Raw genomic sequence first — 24,706 nt, forward strand, 5'->3', positions numbered from 1 at the left:
AGCGGCGGAAATCCGTCGATCAGAACCCTTCTCTCTCTGTATAACTTACTCCAGATATTTTGACAGAGTGCATTTTTTTTTACCTCATCCCTGTAAACACTAGACACTCAGCCCTCCAGTGAGTCGCCTCTGTGTGATAGTGTAGCTTCAGCCTTTCGTTAGCATGATTAATGGAGAGTTAAAGGCAAGACGTGGATATATTCAGTATCAAACGCTCATGCATTTCCTTTCTTCTGCAGATTTTGAAGTTATAAGATGCATCCAGCATTGATGTTTATGCAAAGTCACTTGACACTTGATGTATATTGCAACACTCGATCAATATCATACAACCACAGCTAATTCCATGTTGTATTATGCAGTGATTTGATCCTGATTCATGAAATGTCCAGATTCTAGATCCTTGTTTCTAGAAATATTCTTTTATTTTGCCCACCTAAGGCAAGGCTTACAGTCCAGCTGCAAACAAGTTGCACAAACAAGTTACATTGAGTTTGAAAAGATGGTTTTGACTATCAGTGATGGTATGATCAGAAAATCTTACATGATTGTCATAGACAACTATTAAAAGTGGATGTCTGGAGCCTGTTTGGCATTAAGGGTAATTGGTGATTTCCAGAATTAGTCCTATACTAGATGTACAATTTTTTTTTCAGTTATTTCATGCATGATCTAGGATTTTTGTTCAGAAGTCATGAGCTAGCACTGCTTGAAGCAGTGCTCCAACAGTTAAAATGGATTGGAATGATAACTTCACAGCAATGTTTTTAATTTTTTATCAGCCTTGTACTCATTTAACTTGCCATGCTATTTCAATGGCATCTAGGTAATACCTCCCTCCCCCCCCCCCAACAGAAAAAGAGGGAAAATATGAACTTGATTCAAAATTTGACAACCCACTCAGGCATAGGAATGTCACAGTCTTTCATGAATGCCATTATGAATTAGGAGAAGAGGATAATACCTACTCATCGACAGTAAGTTTCTGGATGACTATGCCACTTGCGAGAGAAAGCTAGCCGGCAGATATGTGCTTGCAAATAAAACTCATAGGCCCGAATTCATGAAGGTGGTACAAATGAAACCATGGTTTAAACCATGGACAAAAACCATGGAGCACCAAGTGTCACACGGAATATTTCGTTACGAAATTGATCATTTCGTCGACAAAATGACCGTTTCGTTAACGAAATTATAATTTCGTGGACGAAATGTTCATTTAGTTACAAAATGTTGTCATTTCATTACAAAATAATCATTTCATCGACAAAAAGACTGATTGTGTAATGAAATGTTTCGTGCGACACTTGGCGCTCCATGGTTTTTGTCCATGGTTTAAACCATGGTTTCATTTGTACCACCTTCGTGAATTCGGGCCATAGAGGGTTAAGATAAAGACGGAGAAATCATAAGGTTTTTTGTATTGTCTTGGAACAATACGTTGCATTTTCTCTCTGCAGTTGTTACTTTACTGTAAAAGAGGAAATTTTTGCAGTGTGAAAATTGTTAATTTTGCACAACATGAAACTAGCACAAAAATAAAAGGACGTGAATATTTTCGTATGTGATATGTATTACTATCTTATATTTTTGATTACCTGGAATTAAAAACACATGAAAGCCATTTAACCACACTGAGCATGAAAAATTACTTATTGATGCAAAAATTCAACATTTATGAACCTTCAAGCATCATATAACATTTACAGTAGTTGAAAGATATCCATTCTTTGATGTCTCTACTTTTGTTGCTTCTCTGTTACTGCAAGTGTGGTTGGGACCACCTGCAGATGATATTAGATTAAATGACAGTGGCATTCATGATGTCTCTATCAAGGCCTAGCGTTGAGGGACATCCCAGTCCTGTCTCTTACAAGATGATGAGAGTTATATGATGCTTCCATGGAGCCGTTGTCCTCAATGAGTTCTGTCATCCATTCTGAGTCTTCCCCGCAGCCCTCCTCTTTAGCATTTGGGGTTTTTTTTAGCGCTCCTGGTTTATCCATCTTCATCACCATCATCATCATCATCAGAATCGGCGTGGGAGGATGCAGTTGAGCACGTCGCGCGCGTGTATGTCTGCGAATCTCCTCCGTTGTCGAGGCAAACCCGCAGACTTATCACGTGACGCAGACTTGGACTGCGTTCTGAAATGTTCCCATGGGCTTTCTCTTTGTCGGTTGCTGATCTGATGAGCTGCTGCCTACTTGGGAAGTTTCGCGCTTCATTAGCGATCAAATAATGACAAGTGCAGTAGTTTTGAAGGTGAATTCTGAATGCCACCACCCCCTTCTTTTTTTTCTCTCTATTTTAGGGTTTTGTTTTTTCTTATTTTAGGGGTTTTTTTTCTCCCAGGTATCTTGGGCCTGTTTTAACCACACTCGTCTTCATTTAGTATCCTAATCAAGAATGAAATCGAGCTTGTAGTAAGTAGTCATGGCTCCAGTCTTTTTCTGCTGATTAGCCAAAGCAGCGTGACATATTGCGCTGTAAATATGAACTGTGCGCTGTAATTTTATGCTTCCTTGCTTTTATTACCGTCGTCTAATGACACCATTTTGCTCTTGGTGCTTTCATGTTTATATTGTACAACATTTCATGTTTGTATTGTACCATGAAACCTGTACAAATATATTCTGTGTGTGAATTTGAGTACCCTTCAGGTCACTCTGCCTAGTATTATTGGATTGGTTTGCTACTCCCATTTTCATCATCATCAACTTTTTGCCTGAAATGAAATTGAGAGAGTTGAATGGATTATACCTTCTGTACTATTTTTACATTGATTAATTCTGCAGATGTGTTAAGCATGAAAACAAATGCTGTATGTTTGTACATTTATGTGTGTATAATGTACAAATTGTTGGAATAATGTGTGAATGTGCATGCAAATATGAATGCAAATGAATTTATATATGTTTGTTTGTATGCCCATAAATAAAACTTACATCAAAACTTTGAATTGCTACCAAGCTGTCCTTTTTCATTGACCTAAGGAGGGCTCAAGTACAATATAAAGATACGAAATTTCACAGATCTCCAGCTGCATATACATGTATTCAATGTGCACAAAAACAAAGTTTAATGTTCTAGTATAGCTTTAATAGATTCTTGCTAATGGACAGAATGTCTAATCAGGATGTTTTTACAGTAATTCAAAAGATGTATGCACTGGACTGGCTCTGTAGTGTATTCAGATTTGAGCATGCTTTGTTCACAAGAGTTACCCTTGACAAGAAACATCCCTAAATTGAAATGAATTACAGAAAAAGTGTAATGTGCATTACGATAATATGGTGATTCTATTTTGTTGAAAATGACTTACGTTCAAACATCTTGTATCACTTGCCCTTCACTCAGGCATTTTATTATTTTTTTTTGTGGGGGGATAATATAATGCAATTCAATAACAAACACAAAAAGGTTCTGACCAAGTGATTAGGATGGTTGCCTTGCTAGCCACAAACCTCCATTTTGAAAGTTTTTATTTCTCTTTTTTTTAGGGGGGGGGGGAGGGGGAGGCATGCAGCCTTGGCTTTAATGGCATAGATGCATCATTTGATTAGATTTGGAAATATGTGGATGCATAGTCCTCCTGAGTATATTTTTCCCCACAATGTCATTTGGAACTCAGCCAAAAAAAGAAAGGAAAAGAAAAGAAAACTGAGAGAGAGAGGAATAATACTGCAGGGCAAGGCAGAAAGCTGTGCCTAGCCAGAAGCTGGTCAGGAGGCCCTCGGAGAGACTTATGTGTTTGCTCTGCTCCTCTGATTGTTGTCATGACGATTGATAATCAATACTGACAGCATCCTCCGTCTTGCCCCTCTGTCTTGCCCTCCTCCACAGACCACCAGTGTCGCTCCTCCCCGTTTGCTCCCCTTTCTTCCTTTATCCGATGTCGTCACAGTTGTTTAAGGAGGCAGCCTTCAGAGACCTGTTGTGGCCGGGCTGTGCCTTGCCTCCCTGGCCCACGGGGAGCTACCCTTTCCTGTTTTCACAAGCTTCTCAAAATTTGTCAGTGGGGCGTTTGAGAGTGACATACATTTGATATGACCGTACATCTTTCCTCTTTGTTTTTTTTTTTCTGTTTTGTGATGGTTTCTAAGCCAGCATCGACTGATTTTTCTATCACACTCTGCCCTGGGATCTTCCATTAACAGCATTGTAGATTCAGGAAGCATGCCGCAGGAACAACAGCATGCATTATTTGTCTTTGTATAAAGAGTTTGGTCTTACTGCAAAGTTATTAACCCCTTTTTTCACTGCTACACTTTACAGAGCATCTTGTGTTACATTTTGTATGAACTCAGGTTTCCATTAATCAATATCCAACACTTGTAGGATATTATATTTTCCTACCTCTCTATTTCCTCTGCTTTTATAGTATTTTCTGGAATTAGCCTGGCCTGTTTTACTTTGTTTCATTTTATCAGAGCAGTGAATTCCCCGGCTGGCTGTTTCTCGGCTCAAATTGTGGGAGATGTGTGGCCTCCGTCATCAGCCCGCGGCCAATGTCGCAACTCGTTCATCTTCAGTTTAAGTGAAAAGCGGAAGACCTCCGCCGCAGATGATACAAGAGGGAATTCAATCCCCAGGCACACAAAAGAGACACACGAAAAAATCAGTCTGATTGTTCAAAGACATTGTATCACAAATGGCAGTGGTTAAGTGGCACACTTCTTGTCTGAATTAAGTGTGCCTTGTGTGTCTTTGTGTGTGTGTGTGGTTGTGTGTGCATGTGTGTGTGTATGTTTGTTAATGTCATTAAATCAAAGTTTAAATGTAAGTAAAGGGGGAAAGGTCTTCTTTTTTTGGCCATGATGAGACACATCTTGCTCGTCTCAGTTGGAGAGAGGATCAAATTTTGCCTTTCAATGTGAATTATCTTCTTTACTTCACTGTGTGTTTATTCAGTGTGACCTGTGTTGAAGAAATTTTTGTCTTTGCTCAGGTTTGTTTACCAGAAGAATGTTCTAATTCAAAACAAAAAAAAAAAAAACAGAAAAAAGAAAGCATTGATCCAGTGATGCTTATGCAGATACTGTAACCATCAAAGTCAGTGGAGCCATTTCTTTATGTTATCTTTTAGTAATTTGTGGTTGTAGGAAAGAGCTTCCTTCTAAGTTTAGACTTCTAATGAGTTGTTTGTCAATGATTCATGGCTTTCTTTCATGAGATTCTAAAAGTGGAAATGGTCCGGAGAATAAGAGCTGCGAGATTCATTCTGAATCACTGCCATAATACCTCAAGTGTCACTAAAATGCTGTGAGAACTTGATTGGACAACTCTCGAACAGCACAGAGAAAATGACAGGCTAACCATGATGTACAAAATACACAATAATCTTACTCATCTTTCGGCACAGGACTTTAATATCAAACAGGTTACTCAGTTGATGAGAGTCACCCAACCACATTCCTATCAGATACCATACTCGAGAACTGATTCACATCACCATTCGTTCTTTCCAAGAACAGCGAGGAGCTGGAATTCCCTGTCCTCGGAAATTGTTGCAGCACCGTCTGTGGGAGCATTCCGTAACCGACTTGCGGTTGATCACAGTGGCTAGTCTTTGTTTGTCATATTTGTTATGTGCTTGTAAATATCTGTAAATGAACTGTATTATAATGTAAATAACACCATCTGCAAGAATCTTCAGCTAATTGAAGGAGGCAGACTTAGTCAGAAGAAGTAATTATGGCTTCGAGGCTATATCAAAGGAACATCATTCAGAAAGGAAAAGAGTTTGTTTGGAAATTGAAACAAGGTCAGTCTACTCCATGCAGCGTTATAGTAATCCATCTTGCAGAAAATAAGAATTCAAGCCATATCCCTTTAATATAGAATGTTTCCCTCTCTTTCTCTCCCCTTAGTTTATCTCTTGTTTTGGCTTGTGCTACAGCCACATGAATATAGTAGAACACTTAAAGCTTCAAAACACTCAAGCTTATCACCCTGAAGTTTTCATTGCCAATACAAGCTATTTCAAATTTCTTAGTTTTGTCACATCCATAGTGTTGTATGGTGTCATGTGTTTGAAAAGAAAAAGAGATTGCCAAGAAAATGAACTTAGATCACAGAAAGAAAAAGAGATTGCCAAGAAAATAAACTTAGATCACAGATAATAATGTACCTTGAATGTGTAGAATGTGTTCAGAATCTATATTATCATTTATTCCCAGCCAGCAACAAACTGTCATCTATTAGATATGTGGAGAATTACTTACCTTGAAAGCAACAGGTTCAGTACAGGTAATATTTCATAGAAAAACAGTGAAAGTTTTGAGATTGATTGATTTAATATCATTTCAAGGAAGGTTAGATTTTGATGTGGATTATGAATTTTATCCTAGTCACAACTCTCATCTGTCTGAAACCATTCCACTTTGGATTGGTATATAGCTCAACAAGTAGTATTACATTGCATGCTTGTTACTTTCATACACTAATGTTATGTACAAGTCAGCTCTCTCAGTACACAGCAAATATTCAGAGAGTACTAGTTGTAGTGAGACGTTTTCCCCTCGGTCATTTACTCTGAGTGGGCCCACTGTCTTATGTTTCTTCAATCTACCCCCTCTATCTCCAGGGGTAAATGTCTTGTGTTCTTTGCAAGCAGGTGTTTCCATGCGGAGAAGAACCAAATGAACTGATAAGAAAAAAAGGGGCCCTCTCTTGAGAGCATTGAGATGATACTCGTAGCCAGCGTTGATGTATTTCTTCACTCCAGTGACATAAAATGCTATATTTCCTGTCTAGATATATCATACTGTGAAAGTAGATATTTTCGCGCGACTAATTTTTTAGTTGCACATGTTTTTAATTCCGCAGAATCAAGACATTAACTGCTGGAATGGATGGCAAGCAAAAATATTTGTGTGCTTTTATTTTCTAGCTAGTTTCTGGTTGCACGAAATGCGTGAAAATTTCAACACCGCGAAAATTTCCACTTTTACAGTAGTCATCTGAGAGAGTGTGTGTGTGTTTGTGTTTTTGTATAGCAGCTCTAGGTATATTGTTTGTCTCAGTTTCATGGAATGTTTTCTTTTTTGTCGAGGTACGAGTACTTAGTGTGCAACTGTGTGTTTATCTTCTTATGTGTGCGTTTGTGTGTGTTGTAACTTGAGATCTATGCCTCAGTCTCTTAAAATATTATTACTTCTACGGGAATATTAAAAAAAGTACAGTTTAGGTGTCCGTTTATGTTGTAGCATGTGTGGCGACACGTGTTGTCGCCAGTGGGTTTGTAGACAGAAAACATAACATTTTCTTTTTCACTCTTTGCTTCTGAGTGCTTCTCCCCTGCATTTGTCAAGACTGTTACACGGTTGCCAGCATTTCATTCGTGTTTGTCATAAATATGAAAAGACATGCTTGTGCACGCACATGTTCTCATGTCAAGTTTTATGGTATCATTGAATGCACAGGTGTGTCAGTAGAGGGAAGTGAATATTTGCCAGACACCGGTATGTGGATACACGGTGTCAGAATTGCCATTTTTCCATCATGCTGTAGGAAGTTCCCTGAAAACTTTAATATCATCTCTTCATATCCTGACAAAAGGGCGCATAAGCCTTCCTGATCTGGGAATTACTTGTGCCAATTCTTGCTATCGCGTCATAACTATAAAATTTCAAACAGCTGCGGCACTATTTAATTTCCATGACAATGAGTCAACAATGCCATGCCAGTGCACATCGCATGCTTTATTTGATCATACCCAAATAACATGGAATACTATATCTATCTCAGACTACAATAATTTTGTAGATTTTCTTTATTGCTTCGTGTTTGAAAAAGATATATCAACTCTACCCTCTGAAAATGCATTTCTTTTGTGTTGTGAGAATATCTTACTCATGATAAAAAGGGGTAAATCAGATATGATTACCGGTATATATATGCACTCTGCCCATGCCTGCTGCTGCACAGTAAATTCGCATATACCGGAAGTGCACAAGTGAACCGCGAAAGTGTGACCCTGTGGGTTACATATGGGTGCGTGAGATCACCTCATTCATTTGCACATAGCGTACGGCTAGTGTACGGATCCGACCGCTAGAGACTGATTGTGTACATTTATATGCAATCCGTCTCATTGAGACATGCATGTTTACAAAGAATATCTCTGTGAGTGCTCTATTAAACCTCCCTTCTATTAATCTAGGAATCCTGATGGTCCCTACATAGCTGTAGTAATAGTTGGAGCAGTGAAATACTGTAAAAAGTGTTATTTTAATGGACAGATATTTTCGCAAACCAGGAGGTCACAGACATTTTCGCGAGATGTTGTTCTCATGATTTCATGCTGTCAAATCGTGAGTGCACAAATGCCTGTCCGGTTACCAATATTTTTTGTGTGCTGTAAGATTTACGGCCCAACAGTGATTTGCGAAATTCACAAAAATCAAACCCTAGCAAAAATAACAGCTTTTGCAGTAGATGTACTCTCCATACTTCATAGTGCTTTTGATGCAGTCCAGTATGAACCGTGTGCCTGAATGGTGAGTTTCCCCACTTGGTAACATAAAATTTGGGGTGAACACAACTACCAGCATGCACGCATCTGATAATTGTAATCTTTGCAGCTGAAGCGTGGTGTTCATTGGGGCAAGGTTCCCATGCCCACACTAGTCGTGTTTTATGAATGATAGCGGAGTGACGCAACAATGGCACCAGACACTGCTCAAATCATGCAGCCCATTATGGCAAGGCCACTCAATGGTACTTCCTGAGGCTGGCGTAATGTGCTGCCATGGTAACCAATCAAGCCCAATCAGTCTCGCAAGTTCAACATTTCATGCCGTGTCAGCCAAGAACAGAAGAAATGGACTTCACTTTAACACACTCTCTCTTTCCGGTTTAAAGCTCATCTATAAAATCATTGGTGTGTGTGAAATTGATGCTGGTTATAAATCAGCTACGAGAGGAGAAAGATCAACAGCATCCTTTCAGTGGCCATTTCCTTAATATGTTTCTCCCATCTTATATATTGCCACAATTTTTTTGCCATACAGGTAGTCTCAAATACTACATAGTACTATGTGTACATCTTACATTCAGGACTACCATACAGTATATCACCCAGCAATTTAGACACCGTCTATCTCTGAATGATAACTGGTACTGTAGATGCCAAATATTTTGTCAATTATAAGTTAAATTCAAAACATGAACATCATACTGCTTGCATGCACTCCATAGGTTTGCATGACCACATGGTAGGCAAGGCATCTGTCTGGAGCTGCTGCCCGTCTGTAGTGCATACACATACAACCTTCTCACACCTAATACTCATGTAACTGGAAAAAGCAATATTTTGGCAGGTTGTTAAATTTACAATCTTTTTTGTTTAACTTCCAAATTTGCAAAAAAAAGACCCACACAAAATGTTAAAGGTCCTGTTTACCTTTGGGAGCAGTGATTTCAAAGATGTTCAAGATATCACATTTGATGCGTATGTGTAGGTCTGTTGTATCACAAAACATCCTGCCATATTAAATGTTCACAATAAAGCCAAAAATATGAGGAGATATCAGTGCCTTTCTCAATAAACTGTAACTGTAAATGGTTTAGTCTGGAAACATTTTCATTATAAATATTGTGCAAATTTTGTGTATTTAACAACACTTAACATCAATTTTACAGATTCAAATTTTTACAGTGGTTGTTTCTATCCCAAACTCACAGTTAAGGACTATTTTAAAGCACTAATGCTTGGTTTTTGTTTCATCTGCAAATGATAAATTATGCCTTTAAGCATCCACAGTGTCCTGTTTTCGAACCTCTCCAAGTATTGAAGAAAAAAAAAAATATAGAAATGAAAGTAAGTATTTGGGGCAGGGGTAAGCCCTTTGTGGTGAAAAGTTCATAGAGGTCAAAGATCACAAGGGGTCAGTGCACGGTCTTGGGCATGATGAGCTAGACATCCAGTACATTCCCTTATCAGATTTGCTGCAGAAAATCCAGTTGTGACCACTGTGCATTATACACGTACATTGCAGCTGTATGCTAGCTCACACATCGTCCTGCCTGGACATGGAGAAAGCGCAGGCTTTGGCACGTTGTACAGTAATCGACACTAAGCCACCCAGGGACTGATGGCAACCGGAAGGTTCCGGTCCCCGAGAGAGGGGAGAAGGAGGGTTGTGATGAAAGTCAATTTATTACCAGGACCTCGTGTGATTCTGTCTCGGTACCACCACACTTGCACTGTGTGTCCCAGAAGTTTTGTTCCACATACAAGATTGTCAACACTTTCATGCAAAGATTGTCAACACTTTCATTTTAAGGCTGTCGTATCTTCAAGCTATATTTGACGAAAGTCTTCTGCATTCATGCTCCCAATACATGCACAATAATTCAGTCAGATCATTTGATTCACTATATCCGGAGTGGTTCCCAATTGACATGTTTTCTTATTCTTTTCTTCAATCTGTACACGTATATCTCAATTATGTTTGGATATACACACCGTATGTTTTGTCTTGAAAAAAAAATTACTGTATTTTTTTTGTTTTACATATATTCAATGCAGAAAAATTCCTGATAAATTCATTTGAATTAGATAAAATGTAAAGGAAGCACATTGTAATGTGGTCAGATGTAAAGCCACTGTGAAATTCCAGTCTTATACATTTCAAAGTTTAATACAGCTTTCAGGCTCCAAGGAAAAGCTTACCACAAGACTTTGATGAGATGTCTTAGCGTAGAGTTTCTGTGTTCCTGCCGTATCAAATTTCAAGCAAAAACTTGGTATTCTTTATACACTAGCCTAATTGCTTGGTAACAGTTTTATTGATATTCAAGTGCTGTACACAATGTATGTAATAATTAGAATACAATGAAAATCCATGATGATTGCATGGGCATGTACACTGTATGTGTGTTTTGTTTGGGTTGTTTTGTCAATGGGATAAGAATTTTTTGAAGTAGTCTGATTGTTCGAACAATGCAATGCAATGCAATGCAATGCAATGCATTGCAGTTTGTTGTATGCTTATTTGATCCTGCAGGGAAAATGTCAAGGAGATTCAGCGCATACTGTGTATTTAATGAATTTAAGAAGATGACAACTTTTCTTGGAACAGTGTACTTCATGTAGGACTGTTATGTCACAGTAAAATGTGACGCCATACCACCCTGGGAAATTTAGAAATGACGCACGTTCTTGCCACATGCGAGTGATGTATACCAGCTAGAGTGTGTAATGTATATGTGCCACAAGCAAGGTGTTCACTATATCAACAACAATGTGTGTGTGTGTGTGCATAATGTGCTCACATTACGGCGAACTGACTGTGAACCTTAAAAACAGAGTAGTACCGATACTGAAGAGAAAGGTGAAAATAATGGTGAAGTTCCATTCTGGTTGTAGTGATGCACTCATGTGGGGGATGTGTACATGTCAACTGGTATGTGAATGTTGTGTGTGTATTTCTATATATCTATAGATCTATTTGTCTATACAAACATACATACATGTGCATTCACACACATGCATGCATTTACATGTAGGCCTATGGAATAGATATGTATAAAACATGATGTACATACATCAATGTACACTGCCACTTTGCAATTAATCACACTTTTCACTTGCACATATCATGCAGGTTTTTTTTCTTGCACTTTGAAATTCATGATGAACAATGCAGTATGCATATATTGATGAAATACTAGTAGTTCGATCTTATAGACTAAACTTGGATGTGGATGTCAACCATCAGCAAATTGAAGATATTCTGCAACATGAATGGACTGTGCCATATATATTACCTTCAGGATTCTTGGATGCAAATATATAGGGCATGAAAGCACAATGACACATCTGCTATATACCTACATGGTGTTGCTGAACTGAAATTACAATCCTTGTCACAGACATTTATCATAAAGTAAACCAGAGAGATCAGGTCCTTGGAACCGGAGGCCTTTGGTATTTGAATTTCTGTTCACAAATCGTAAATAGTTGTAGTTTATCCAGAAAGAGAAAGATCACATGAGCTCCTAATCCTGTTATGTGAAACTCGGGGGGGGGGGGGGGGGGGGGGGGGGGACACCAAATATGCTAGAGCCATCTAAATCCCAGAGGCTCTTGTTAAACCTAGTCATGGAAAAAAACAAAACAAAATCTTCCACTTCTTTGGTGTCATGTGTTTTCTGTGGTTTTTCTGCAATTTCTTCCTCTCCTCCTCTGGCCAGTTTAAACATTTTTATTCTTTTGTTGTTGTTGTTGTTTTTGGGTTTTGTTGTTGTTTTTGTTTTTTTGCTGCTGTGGATCAGTGGGTCCGAAGCAATTTTTCAGCCCATACAAGGAGCAGAGAGCAGAACCATCTCAGATTTTTCTCTTGAGACTAGAAGAGCAAGAGAAACTTTTTCTGAGAAAGTAACATTATCTGCTCTTAGTTAAAGGAGTAGATACCACCACCTCGTCGTTATGAAGAGGAGGGACTAAGCTAGTGGGTGTTCCATTCCTAACCAGAAGGGAGAAAGAAAAAAAAGATAAATAAATAATTGCTCAGGCCGTTGGGATTGCCTGACCTATATCCCGGCCACTTTGTGTGAAAGGTGAGTAGCTCTCCACAAAGCCTTGGACCCTCGATGTTTCTCGTGGAAACTACGAGCACTGAACTCGACTAAATTTTTTCCTGTTTGAAAATTGGTCATGCTAATCATGGAATGCTGAATAACAGGAACATAAAAATTCACCCTGTGAGCTGGTTTCCATATCTTTGGTTTATCAACCAAAGGATATTAAAATTTCATGGCTGTATAACCACACAGCCTCAAAATTCCAATATATATGGACAGTGCAGGTGAAATACCAGAATTTAATGATTATTATTGGCTTGCCACTCTGATATGAAAAGTGTGTATATATATATATGTGTGTGCATGGTCATCTACACAAAGGCAGTTCTCCTAATTCTGAATGTCAAAAAGTGGCTGTAAGATGAATGAGATCCTTTTAAGTATGATTGTTCGTTTTGGAATGCATCCTGAAGTGTTTCGATGATAAGTAGTGCTATCATTACACTTTCTCAATGATGAATAGCTATTTATTTCCCATGGCTCATCATTTTCATAGTTACGCAGTTCCCAACTCATGTGAACTTCTTTCAGTGAAATTCAATCTCGGCTTTTTATGATAGAGTAGGTTGTTTAAAGAAGTTTGAAAGACAGGTGTACAGGAATGATGGTGTGTGCTCCGTCAGTGATATCATAAGATATGAACACACTGTATCAGCACCCCTGAATTGTGAGAGTTACACACAAGATAAAGTAGAGTTTCACTTTGTACTCATTATTATACCCCCGCCAAACGAAGTTTGAATATAGGAATCAGCGGACGGTCGGTCGGGCGGTCGGTCGGGCGGTCGGGCGGTCGGGCGGTCGGTCGGGCGGTTGGTCCGTTGATCTTGCGTTACTTCCTCTCAACCGATTCCCATAAAACTTGGCACAGATGTGTGCCTTGGGTTGTAGATGTCGTATTTTTTGACAGTATGTGCCATGGTAACGGCATATTATGGGCAAAAATGGGTACAAAGAACTCCTCCCACAGTTTTTGATCAATTTTTATGAAATTAGGTACAGATGTTCATCTGAATATGTTAATGTGCAAGACACATATTTCCGCAGTGGCAAAAAGTGCGTTGCCATGATAACGGCATGTTATTGGTAAAATATAGGGCAAAATGCTTCATGGCAAAACTGCTTCATAGTGTTCTTCCAATTCTCATGGAATTCATATTGAATGTTTGTCTTAGGTTTGACACATTTCTTGACAGTGACAAAAAGTATGTTGCCATGGTAACAGCTCACATATTATGACAAAATGATGGAAAATTTTGTGTTGCAAACTACTTCCTCAGTTTTTGCCCAATTTCCATGAAATTTGGTACAGATGTGTGCCTTCGACAGTACCCGAAAGTACGTTGCCATGGTAACCGCATATTAATGGCAGAAGATCAAGGAAAGATCTTGCGGATTTAACTACTTCCTCAGTTTTTTGACCAGCTTATGAAATGTTGTTTGGCGGGGGGTATAACCAGTCGCTGTAGCGACATTTCTAGTATTTGTGGAGTAATTAAGCTGTTGAAGACTAGTCCTGAGTATACTTGGGTAAGTGTCTATTGGAGAAGTGTTATAGCAAAATCGGCTCATCATCAGTGGGCTAAGGGCCACAGGGCATTAATACTGTATGAAGTCAAGAGCAAGGGCAACCTTTTTGTGCTCACATGACACTGTCATAGGGCAGTCTTATAAACTTTAATAGCATTATCTGGGTGAGATTTCATCTTGTGTTGACTTCTTTGCTTTTTATGCCCTCTAAACAGGACTTACGATAGAAATGAACTGGAAGAGCCATACAACTCTATGTGTTTATTTGCCTGCCTCAGTTTTTCTCTTCCTTTTTATCCCCTTCTATCTTCCTATCTCTCTTTTTCTCTTTTATGATATCAGTTTTTTTTTTTCAAATGACAGCTTGTGTGATGTGCATTTGTACCAATCTGCTGCCCATTGTAAATGGTACAGCAATAGGTATGACTTTGCGACCTTGCCAAGATATATCCATCTGTCTATCTGTCCATCCGTCTGTCTTTATCTCTTTCCGTCTTGCTGTGCCTTCCTTCTTCATGTCAAATAATGTTCAGAAGTGCATTACTGCGAACATGCATGTCCCTTAATCCCATCCCTTGTTTCATCTAAATGGATCTCAAGTCACTTTCTCTCTTCTTGTACCTCTCTACTACCTCTGCAATATTCTGTCCCCTCCATCAGTGATGTTCTCATTTGGTGACTATGCTCCCACATGTGACCTCTGTAGTGATTGCAAAAGTGTCCCATTTTCTGGCACACTTCTCAAGTTCTGCCTCCTCCAATTTCTTTCTCTTATTAAAATCATTCCCCCTCCCACCCCTCCTCAGCATCTGTCTACCTCACTCATTCTTCTCCCCTAACTCTCTGCCTATCAAGTTTTCTCTCACTCAAGCCTTATCTCCCTCTCTATCTCTTTATCTATCCACCTATCTCTATCTTCATCTCTTTCTATCTCCATCTATCAAGTTTCTATCTTGCTCAAGCCTTATCTCTCTATCTCCTTTTCTATCTATTCATCTATCTCTATCTTTATCTCTCTATGTTTATATCTCTCCCTCTATCACGTTTCTCTCTCTCTCTCTCAAGCCTTATGTCCCTCTCTCTTTGTTCTCTTTCTCTATCTATCCATCTATCTTTCTATCAAGTTTGTCTCTCTCAAGTCTTATCTCCCTCTCTCCATCTTTCTCTCCATCCATCTCTATCTCACTCTCTCTCCTCTCTCTCTCAATCCATCTATCTTTATATCTTGCTATCTCTCTTTATCCATCCATCTATCTCTCTATCTCTCTCTTTCTGTTTTGTACTTCAAAATAATGTCTACTAATGCAATGTAAATAATGTAAATATCTCACAGTTTTAACATGTTTTTCTTCTTTTGCATGTCTGTTTTTCTGTCTCTTGTGTTCCTATTTCATCAAGCTCAATTCTCTCAGTGAATATGTAATCTCTTTTCATGTTTCTCCTTCATAGTGAATATTCTTCTCTTCCCTTCTCAATCTCGTAGTTTCTTTACATCTATCTTTGTACTTTTGTCATTAATCTATCTTTCCATCTATCAGTCCATATATTTATCTGGTGATCTATCTATCCATCCATATATACATCTGTCTATCTATCCATCTATCTTTCTGTCCACCCATCCATCTATCTATCCATCCATCCATCCATCCATCCATCTATTTATCTATCTCTCTACCTGTCTGTCTATCTGTCTATCTATTTATCTATCTACCTATCTTTCTATCATGTTGTCTTTCTATTTATACTTGTGGGGTGTTGTTTTTCTCTGTCATGACCTGTTCCTGCCAGATCAAATTTTGGTCTCATTTGTCAAATGCGGATTCCAGCACCATAGTTTCCCTAATTCCTTTCCGGCCAGTCGGTCAGGATGGTCTCATGAAATTAGAGAAATGGCTGACGGCATGACAGATTGGTGGGATTGAAATCCACAGGTGGCTTGCTGCAAGCATCCACAAACATAATTCCCTCTCTGGGTATGATGTTTGATTTCATTTTTTTTTCTCTCTCTTTTTTTCTTTTCTTTTTGTGCAATCCAATCGTAAGTTGTCTTTTTTTTTTTCTTAGTAGCTCCATCGTGAAAGTTTATGGCATATAAGGTTTAATGAATTGGGATGTTTTTGTTTACTCTGAAATAGAAGACTGTATTTGGCACAAGTTTATATTATTTTCTCTTTTACTTTTTCTTTCTGATAGGTGCAAAGGAAATGGCAAAAAAAAATCTAGTTTCATCCTAAATGCAGTGGCGGATCCAGGGGGGGGGGGGGGGGGGGGGGGCGCACCGGGCATGCGCACCCTCTTTATTTTTGGTCAAAATGAAAGAAATAAAAAGAAAAAAATGGGGATGCATGCACCCCCTCCCTTTAATTTTGCAAAGGCACCTCCCCTTTACGGAATTCCTGGATCTGCCCCTGTAAATGTGTGCATCAGTCATCCCATCTTTATAATTAAGCTAGAGATTCTGGTTAAAAAATGAAAATCATAACTGTGATTTGTATTTTTATTTGAGCTTCTTATCTTTTCCTTTGACACTACCCACGATTGTTTTTCTAATTTTCATTGGGGGGGGGGGGGGGGGGGGGGGGACTGTCTCCCTAGTCCCACTCATTAAGATTGAGCATTGGTGATGACAGTGTGTTGCAGCCAAACCGCCATGGCGCATAGGCCCTTTTTCTATGGTGAAAGAGGAGCTTGGTGTACGGAGCAGGTGCTAGCGTGGAGTCCCATTAGACTTTTCTCAACAGACCTTGTGACCTTTTCATCCAATCAGAGAAATTTGTTCGATGGGGAGGAAAGAGAGACGGACAGACAGACAGATAGACAGAGAGTCAGAAGATTGTAGCTTGTCAAAATAAGGCTCCAGACGTAATCACAGACAGACATGTTTGGGTCTATAACTGGTTTTTGATGTATGTTTGTATCACCCGTCAGTTTCTTAATTTTGCTCTCACTGAATAAACACAAAGTGTGTCTAATAAGACGGTGAAATCAGAGACTTATGATCGGCTTTGAACAAACAAAGAAGGCGTCTCCAAGCTGACATTATATACTTGGATAAATATTTGCCCATATCACTGAATTTTGACATGACAGCCACAATTAAGAGCACATTGTTGGCATTTGTAATAACTGCAGCACAATCACACATGGTTGTAGGTGTTAGAGTTTGAATGCTGTTGCTAACTTGTTCTATCAGTCCGAAACGTACACTCTGCTACTGTGTGTAAGTGTATGTATATGTGTGTGTTTGTATTGGCCTGTTTTTGCATGTAGGTGTAACGTGTTGTCAATATAAAAGGTATGCGAAGTCGGTCACAATGGTCTTGCAGAGAGTTTCTGGTAACAGACAAAATGGCCAGCACTGGAGGTAATAATTTGTATTCCCCTCCAGCAGGTCACTCGTGAACAGAGACTCCGGATGTGAGAATGTGGGTTGAGCGACGTGCTAACTTATAACGGTGCTGTGTGTGGACAGAGATGACATTTATGAGCATTCGGGTGTATGATTTCACACCAATGTGCTCATATGAATTCTCTATGAACACTTGATATGCCCATCATTTTCCCTCAATGGTCATATTGTCCTCTTTTATTGAATCATGTTTCCCATTTCTCTCTATCTATCCATCCATTTATGTTTCTATCTATCCATCTATCTATCTATCTATCTATCTATCTATCTGTCTATCTAACTTTTTCTTTCTTTCTTTGTGCTTTGTCTTATACAGGGATAGGAGAAGTACAAATCTACTGGGAACCTACAAGGAATGCCATTCCGATGACATCACACAGGTAAAATTCTTTAAATAGCCTACATTGTTATCCATGAAGTAACCACCCAAAGAAGAATGGTTTCCATACTGAATTTTTGGATCTCCCTTGCAACAACTGTATGTTATCTTTGAACAAAACTAGCAGCCAGTTAACACATTCCTGACCTTACTTTAATTTTCATGCAGTTGGTATTTTATGTTTGACATCATGAGACAAAAATTGTGTGTTTCCATTGACTGGCAACATTTCACTGGTAAAAACAAAGATTTATGTGGATAAAACACAACATGCAAAACATTGACACATTTTATATTTACTCTGTAACACAATTTGCAAAATACGCTAACATTTCCACACTGCATTTTTGATTTACCCATAGTTTTTGTGCTCAGTTTTTTAAAGTAATTTTGGTTTTCTTTCATTCTTTGTCTTTTAGTCATTAATTTTCTCTCTTTGCATTTATATCACATGCCATCTTGACAATAACATAATAAAGTACTCTAGTGATTAGAGAATCATTTACTGGGCATGCAGTTTGGTTGTTATCATCTTTTTTTTTCTAAGAAATAAAAAATGCTGATGCATTTCTGTCATTTACAAATTTGATTGGTTTGGAATTCATTTATTGGTCTGTACAAAGTTTGAAGTCTTTAGTTGATAAGCAGTATTTTAGGCAAGAGCTTGGCATTCATCAGTATGACGGAAAGTTGAGCCCGTCGCTAACCAATACAAATGAACTTTGGTCCAGAGTGAGATTGATAAAGAGTGAATGATTGTAGCTACAATGTTATTGGATTTTCTAAATCTCATATAGTTTGCCTTATTCTTTTTTTCTTTCTTTTATTCCATGTCCGCCATTGAGTCTGCAGTGTCTGCCGTTTTACTTGACCTTTAGACAGTGTTTTGGCTTTGGCTTAATTTTATAGTTACTTACCCATGGAGAATGTCAGGAGTATTATTGTGTGAGATCAAAGGTTGATACACTTTAATAGAAATGTCCACTTGTATCTTAAGTGACCGGTAGATATATTAGTAAAAGGGAGAAGGCTACTATAGGATTACAGATCAGAGTGCCTCAGTCCTTATGAAAATGATATTATTCCAATACATCTTCAATTCTTTGTTTGAAGGAGAGAGGATCTAGTGCAGAAATACTTTTTGCTTCGACTGTTGTTGTGGATGCAGTTAGCAGTTAATAAAAAGTAGATTTATTTACTTGAGTAATCAAATTCATCAATTTGGCGAGATGACACCATGAATAGGCAATTCTGCCTCTCGGAGAAATTGAAATTGTGTCGTAGGTGACGGAAGCACAAGACTGTGACTTGAGAAAGCAATATATATATATATATACAGTATATCCGAAGATTGTATTATGCATTCCATCGGCATCGCGAGAGAAGCAATTCAATACGAGTGGAGCCAGGAACATTTGGAGTTTGGCGAGCAGGTTGAACAATTTTTCCTCCGCTAAATGATAGGAAGGGGGCGATCTTGATATGGCAGCGGCAAATAAAATTATGGGAGAATTACCTGCGATCAGATTGAATGCGATAGTCAAGCTCACAAACAAAATGGCCTACACTCGACTGCACATTCTCAAGAAGCCAGGTGAAATAGAGATGGGGCCAATATTGCAGGGAGCGTATAAATGAAGAATCATTTGCACTCGGAGTTCTCATAGCTGATTCACTGTCTTTTGCTTTAGTTTGTTCTGTTCCATATTGAATATATGTCATCCTAAAAAGATATTCATTCCGATTATTATGTGACCAGTAATTCCACATAGCATCACTTGAGAACTAGGATGGCACTATCGCGTTCTAAGATTTGAGCATGAATAAATAAAAAATCTGTGAATTTTTGTGATATAAAAAGTTCATTTTATCTAAAGTGGGTAGATTTATAAGCATTGTTCCAAATATCGAGGTAAATTAGTGCTCTTGTGATTTTAATTGTTATCATTTCATACTGAAAATGAACAACAACAAAAAAATAAACACCATAATGAAGAGGAGATCGAGCTGTACAATGTGATACCAATAGCTCAGTACCCCCCCCCCCCCCCCCCCCCAAATTGAGATAACGCCCTTCTGGTACTTAGCTAACAATATGTCACTGCTTCATGTAGATTCTGCTTAGTGGAGACACCCCCTCCACACACACACACACACACACACACACACACACACACACACACACACACACACACACGTGCACACACAAAATAAAAGAAATGATACCAATCAAAAATAGTGCCGGGTGGGACAGACATCAACTTGGGCCCTGTTTCATAAAACTTGGTGTTATTAAAAGGTACGTTAGTTATGAGCTACTGAAATCCTTGCATCTGATTGGCTGAGAGCAACTTTGCTGTAGAAATGTGGCAGTTGTTACTGATAACATGTTTTATGAAACAGACGACCCACGCACTTGTAATGACATATACATGTAGTCTTGAGCAAAGGCCAGATTTAGACAATTGGCTGTGAAACGCTTCAGTGATTCACTGGTAGTTACTTTCAGTGCATTTGTGTTGCTCAGTGAATGAAGCATACCAGTGGCTGTGGCAATCACAGTTTAAAACACACTGAAGGTTAAAGGGATGATATAGTATTGGTGCAGATGAAGATTGGGCTTATAACTTTTAGGGGAATACCAAGACACCTCTTTTATGAAATAGTATAGAGCATACCATTCTAAGAGGTATTCAAAGTTTTTTTTTTTTTTAATGAAAATTAGATTCAGATTGGCTGAGACATCCAAAAACAAATTAAACAAAGTGATCATAATAAAAGTTTAGTCCCACCTTTTGTCTGGATCGCTCTATTGTTTGTTTGTTGTTTTTTTTTTTTGATATCTCAGCCATTTCAAAACCAATTATCATTAAATAAACATTGAATTCCTCTTGGAATTGAATGTTCTTTCGCATTTCATAAAAGGTTTCTCATCATCTCACACAAAAAAAAGGAAAAAAGTATAGAAACCTGAAGTTAAGTTTCAACCAAAAATACATGAACCCTTTAAGTGTAATAGTGACATTGTATGATATATTACATTAATATTATTTGTGTCCACTTACCTTGCTGTATATGCATTGCTTCTTTTTCTGATTTGTCTCATCAATGGACAGAACAATCCATTTGTCATACAGCAGGTAATGAATATTAATCTTTGTGGTATTATGTGTTGTGTTTGATGTTACCAATGTATTGACGTTGCAAAATTGCTCCTGTCTGGCACCTGCATTTCCAAATAAAAAATCTCTTGGAGCTTATCGGAATCCCAATCTGCTGTGACCCTGTCGCTTTGTGATCGTCGCCTGATGCCCCGTTTATCATTTATTGAAATGCAAAAGTGATAAGGTCATTTCACAAAGGAGAGGAGATAAGAAATTTAATTTTTTGGATGGCAGTACTGGAGGTAGAAGGCAAAGGCTGTCTGTGAATACCGTGTGTGTGTATATAAGCAGTGATGGTAGCAATGATTCCAATATCCGGAATTTAGATGGGATCATGAATCACCCCCCACAAATGTGCTCCCATACATCACGCGAGGGATGGTTTCAATAACTTACAGTACCGGTACCAAAGCTGGCGTGGCACCAAGGACCTGTATTTTATGACATCTAAAAACAGAAACAGGAAAAAAGAGGGAGTTAAGCCATCTACTCCTGGGGTTATTTTGCTGCAGAAATATATCTTCTCATCACTAAATTGGCAACTCTACATTACACTGCACATTCTTCACTTGAGAAAGATGATGGAACTAATTACTGAGTACGTTCATTAAATCTGCACAAATTTAGAAAAAAATCGAAACAGAAATAGTAGCTGTTTAACAGATACATGAACTATTTAAGAATCAGGCATAGGTTTAGCAATTTAAAGACTTTTGATAATCCTGTGACTAAAATAATTCAAAAAATGGGGCTCAAGTAAAAGAAATGGTTCTAATCTACCCTATGGAATATCAGCAATTTATGATAACAATTGTGATTGGAAAAAAAATGGCACCAAACCACAAAGATGTGGCTTTCAGAACTTGATTAGTTATGCAACAAAGTATTGGTAGTGCAAAAGGTCATGATGCTTACAACACACTGATATCTGAAAAAGAAAATGAGGGAAGTTAATGTAGATCAAGTGCAAATGTGTCTTCCTGTGAAGCATGTGCATAGACAGTATTAATGCTCATCAAAATGTTCAAATCAAGATGGAGTTTTCAAAGAGTAAAGAATTTCTCTGTAAAGATAATTATCTTGAATTACAGTGTAGATATCATAAAAAAACACTGTTCCATGAATAGACTATATAATTTGTACGTAGCAAAAAAAAGAAATCCCAACAAATTTCCAATATATCACAATTTCTTGCCAGTAAACCTTTTGATGATTAATGTTGCATTCTAAAAACAGGCTGTTCTGATAGCCATGTACACCTCTTGACAAAAATATAGTGAAGAGCACTCCCTTTTTAGTTTGTGGTCATAATATGTGGTAGTAACTTATGGAGTTTGACATTAATGTTGGGGCATTCAGAGTGATTATTGCTCATAAATTCTAAAACCTATATGTAGTTTGAACCATGGTCTGATATTTAGCACAGTGGTTAATGCCATTTGAATGTATGCCAATTGTTAATCAAATGTCACAAACCATTAAAATGGGCAGGAGTTGGGGTATTTTTAACATGATGACATTTCAAACTTTTGAATGTTTCAAATGTAGTGCTGGAATAATTCCAAGCAAAATTTCACTGCTCTCCTACGTTGAAGACATCAACTATGTTCTTTTTAATAGAAATACTCTCTGGATAATATTCTATCCTGGTTGAAAGTTCATTTTGTCACAATCAGTTGCAAATTACCGTTTCTTGATGAGACTTTTGCCTACTGGATCTGTAGGCTTCTGCAGATCAAATGTTGTGAGAGTCTTCCCACATACCAATGAATATTCTATTCTGTATAAGCATGACTGCCTATATATTGGATGATTAGATTACTGTATACGCTATATATTTCGCGGGGGTTTTATTTTCGCGAATTTCGCGAGTCGGGAGCTATTCGCGAAATTAACAACACGCGAAAATATTACCTTCCAAAATGAATCCCTTGCCTCAATGATACGAACATTTCAGTACTAGAATACCATGTCACGGCTTACCGAACAGACCATTCTGGCTAAGCTTGTTTACGCACGTCCACGTCTACTTACGAATACTGTAGAGAGCCAATCCATTATCGCAAGGGGACCACTCGTCAGAAATCTAGCGCAATAGACTTTCCACTTCGAAAATGTTGAATTCTAACTTACTAGTTCGCAGAGTTTGGCAAGTCTTTTTCATGCAGTGTATAACTAGTATCATTCTTATATGCTAGTAAGTTGAAAATTCACACTTTCTTTGCCACTTGTTTTCTCTGGTCCCCCAATCGCGAATTTAACCACTCGCGAAAATGTGTGACATCGGCAATTCGCGAAAATTTATGTACGCGAAAATTATAGCGTATACAGTATGTGAATGCTGTTGTATGCATGCTGAGTATACTGTAACTTGGTTGAACATGAAGCATTACTTGGAATATTTGTAGCTGGTTTTATGATTATGATTTTATGTGCTTGTTTCTTTGTGTTAAACCTTTATTATGCTATGCATGTTATATTTACTGTAACTTGGTTGAAAATTAATCTTTACTTAGAAGATTTGTAGCTATTTTTATGATTATATGATTTTATATACTTGTTTCACTTTGTGAAATCTGTGTTATGCTGTTGTGATTTGCGCCATTCCTAGTCTCTATGAATTATTTTCTTTGGAGATGATGATAAGTATTGAATTATAGTTTGCCCTAAATGAGGTATTTATTCTTTCCATGCATCAATGTGATTTCTGCCCCCCCCCCCCCCCCCCGTCCTTATGTGACAAGTTACCCTTTTATTATTCCCCATGACCCTCGATCATTGCATAATGACTTGTGATGACCAAAGCATTACAGGGTCACTTATCATCTGGACAACACTTATCTGTCTTCCCAACTGAGAGAGGAAAAAATTATTTTTTAAAGATCTATTTGTGCTGTATTGTACATGTTTGAAAAACTGTTCCCTGATGTTTTTCCAAAAACACTAGACAGTATACTGGTGAGATTGAGGTAGAAGATTGCATGCTATCCGTTTGACGTTTCTGTATGACATCGTTTGTGAGTTCATTGTTCCTAAGTATATACTTCTGCACCATGTTGGGGGTTGTATGTGCATTTGATTACCTCATATGCCACAAAGTTGTATGAAGAATCAGGAAAATAATATACTGAATTTTGCTTGAATGAGGAAAATTGATAAGATAATATGAAGGAGAGGAAAAACATATTTATTTTAGTCAAGATATTTGCAGGTATTCTCTCAGTGATTGTTACGTTTTCTTTGGAAAATACCCAGATGCAATCGTATTTCTGTGTCTTTTTGCCTCACTAAGTGGAATCTGCAATCACATTGTTTATACTGTGAGCAGGTATTGCACTTAATGAATGCTGAACATTGTGTTTGCCTGTTCTCATGTGTTTTATGAAATGATGTGTTGATAGTACATTCTAATGCATTCACAGCTCTGTATTATACTTAGCCACAATACTTCAGGAGTGCTGTACTGTACTTTAGTTCTGTCTTTCACATTGTAGTACTGTTCTGTAGTTGTTGGATGAAGTAAAACTCATAATTTGATTAACAGGGTACATTCAAAATAATCTTTAAATCAAATTACAAGGGATAGGGAAAACTTAAACAAATATCACTTTGCAAAGATGCCAAATGCAA

General features: G+C 38.0%; 1 protein-coding gene across 1 annotated transcript in view; it reads left to right on the forward strand.

Moving 5' to 3' along the window:
* Window positions 1-24,706, forward strand: part of LOC139721459 (WD repeat-containing protein 89-like) — a 146,895-nt gene that overhangs the window by 105,446 nt on the left and 16,743 nt on the right. The window contains exons 7-8 of the mRNA XM_071632775.1: window positions 17,850-17,913; window positions 21,029-21,052. Coding sequence (XP_071488876.1) covers window positions 17,850-17,913; window positions 21,029-21,052 — 88 coding nt within the window. The remainder of the gene's footprint in view (window positions 1-17,849; window positions 17,914-21,028; window positions 21,053-24,706) is intronic.

Source organism: Diadema antillarum, unplaced genomic scaffold (assembly GCF_040938485.1).
Source record: "Diadema antillarum isolate AM-2024a unplaced genomic scaffold, OU_Dant_1.0 scf00000143, whole genome shotgun sequence".
Taxonomy (NCBI): domain Eukaryota; kingdom Metazoa; phylum Echinodermata; class Echinoidea; order Diadematoida; family Diadematidae; genus Diadema; species Diadema antillarum.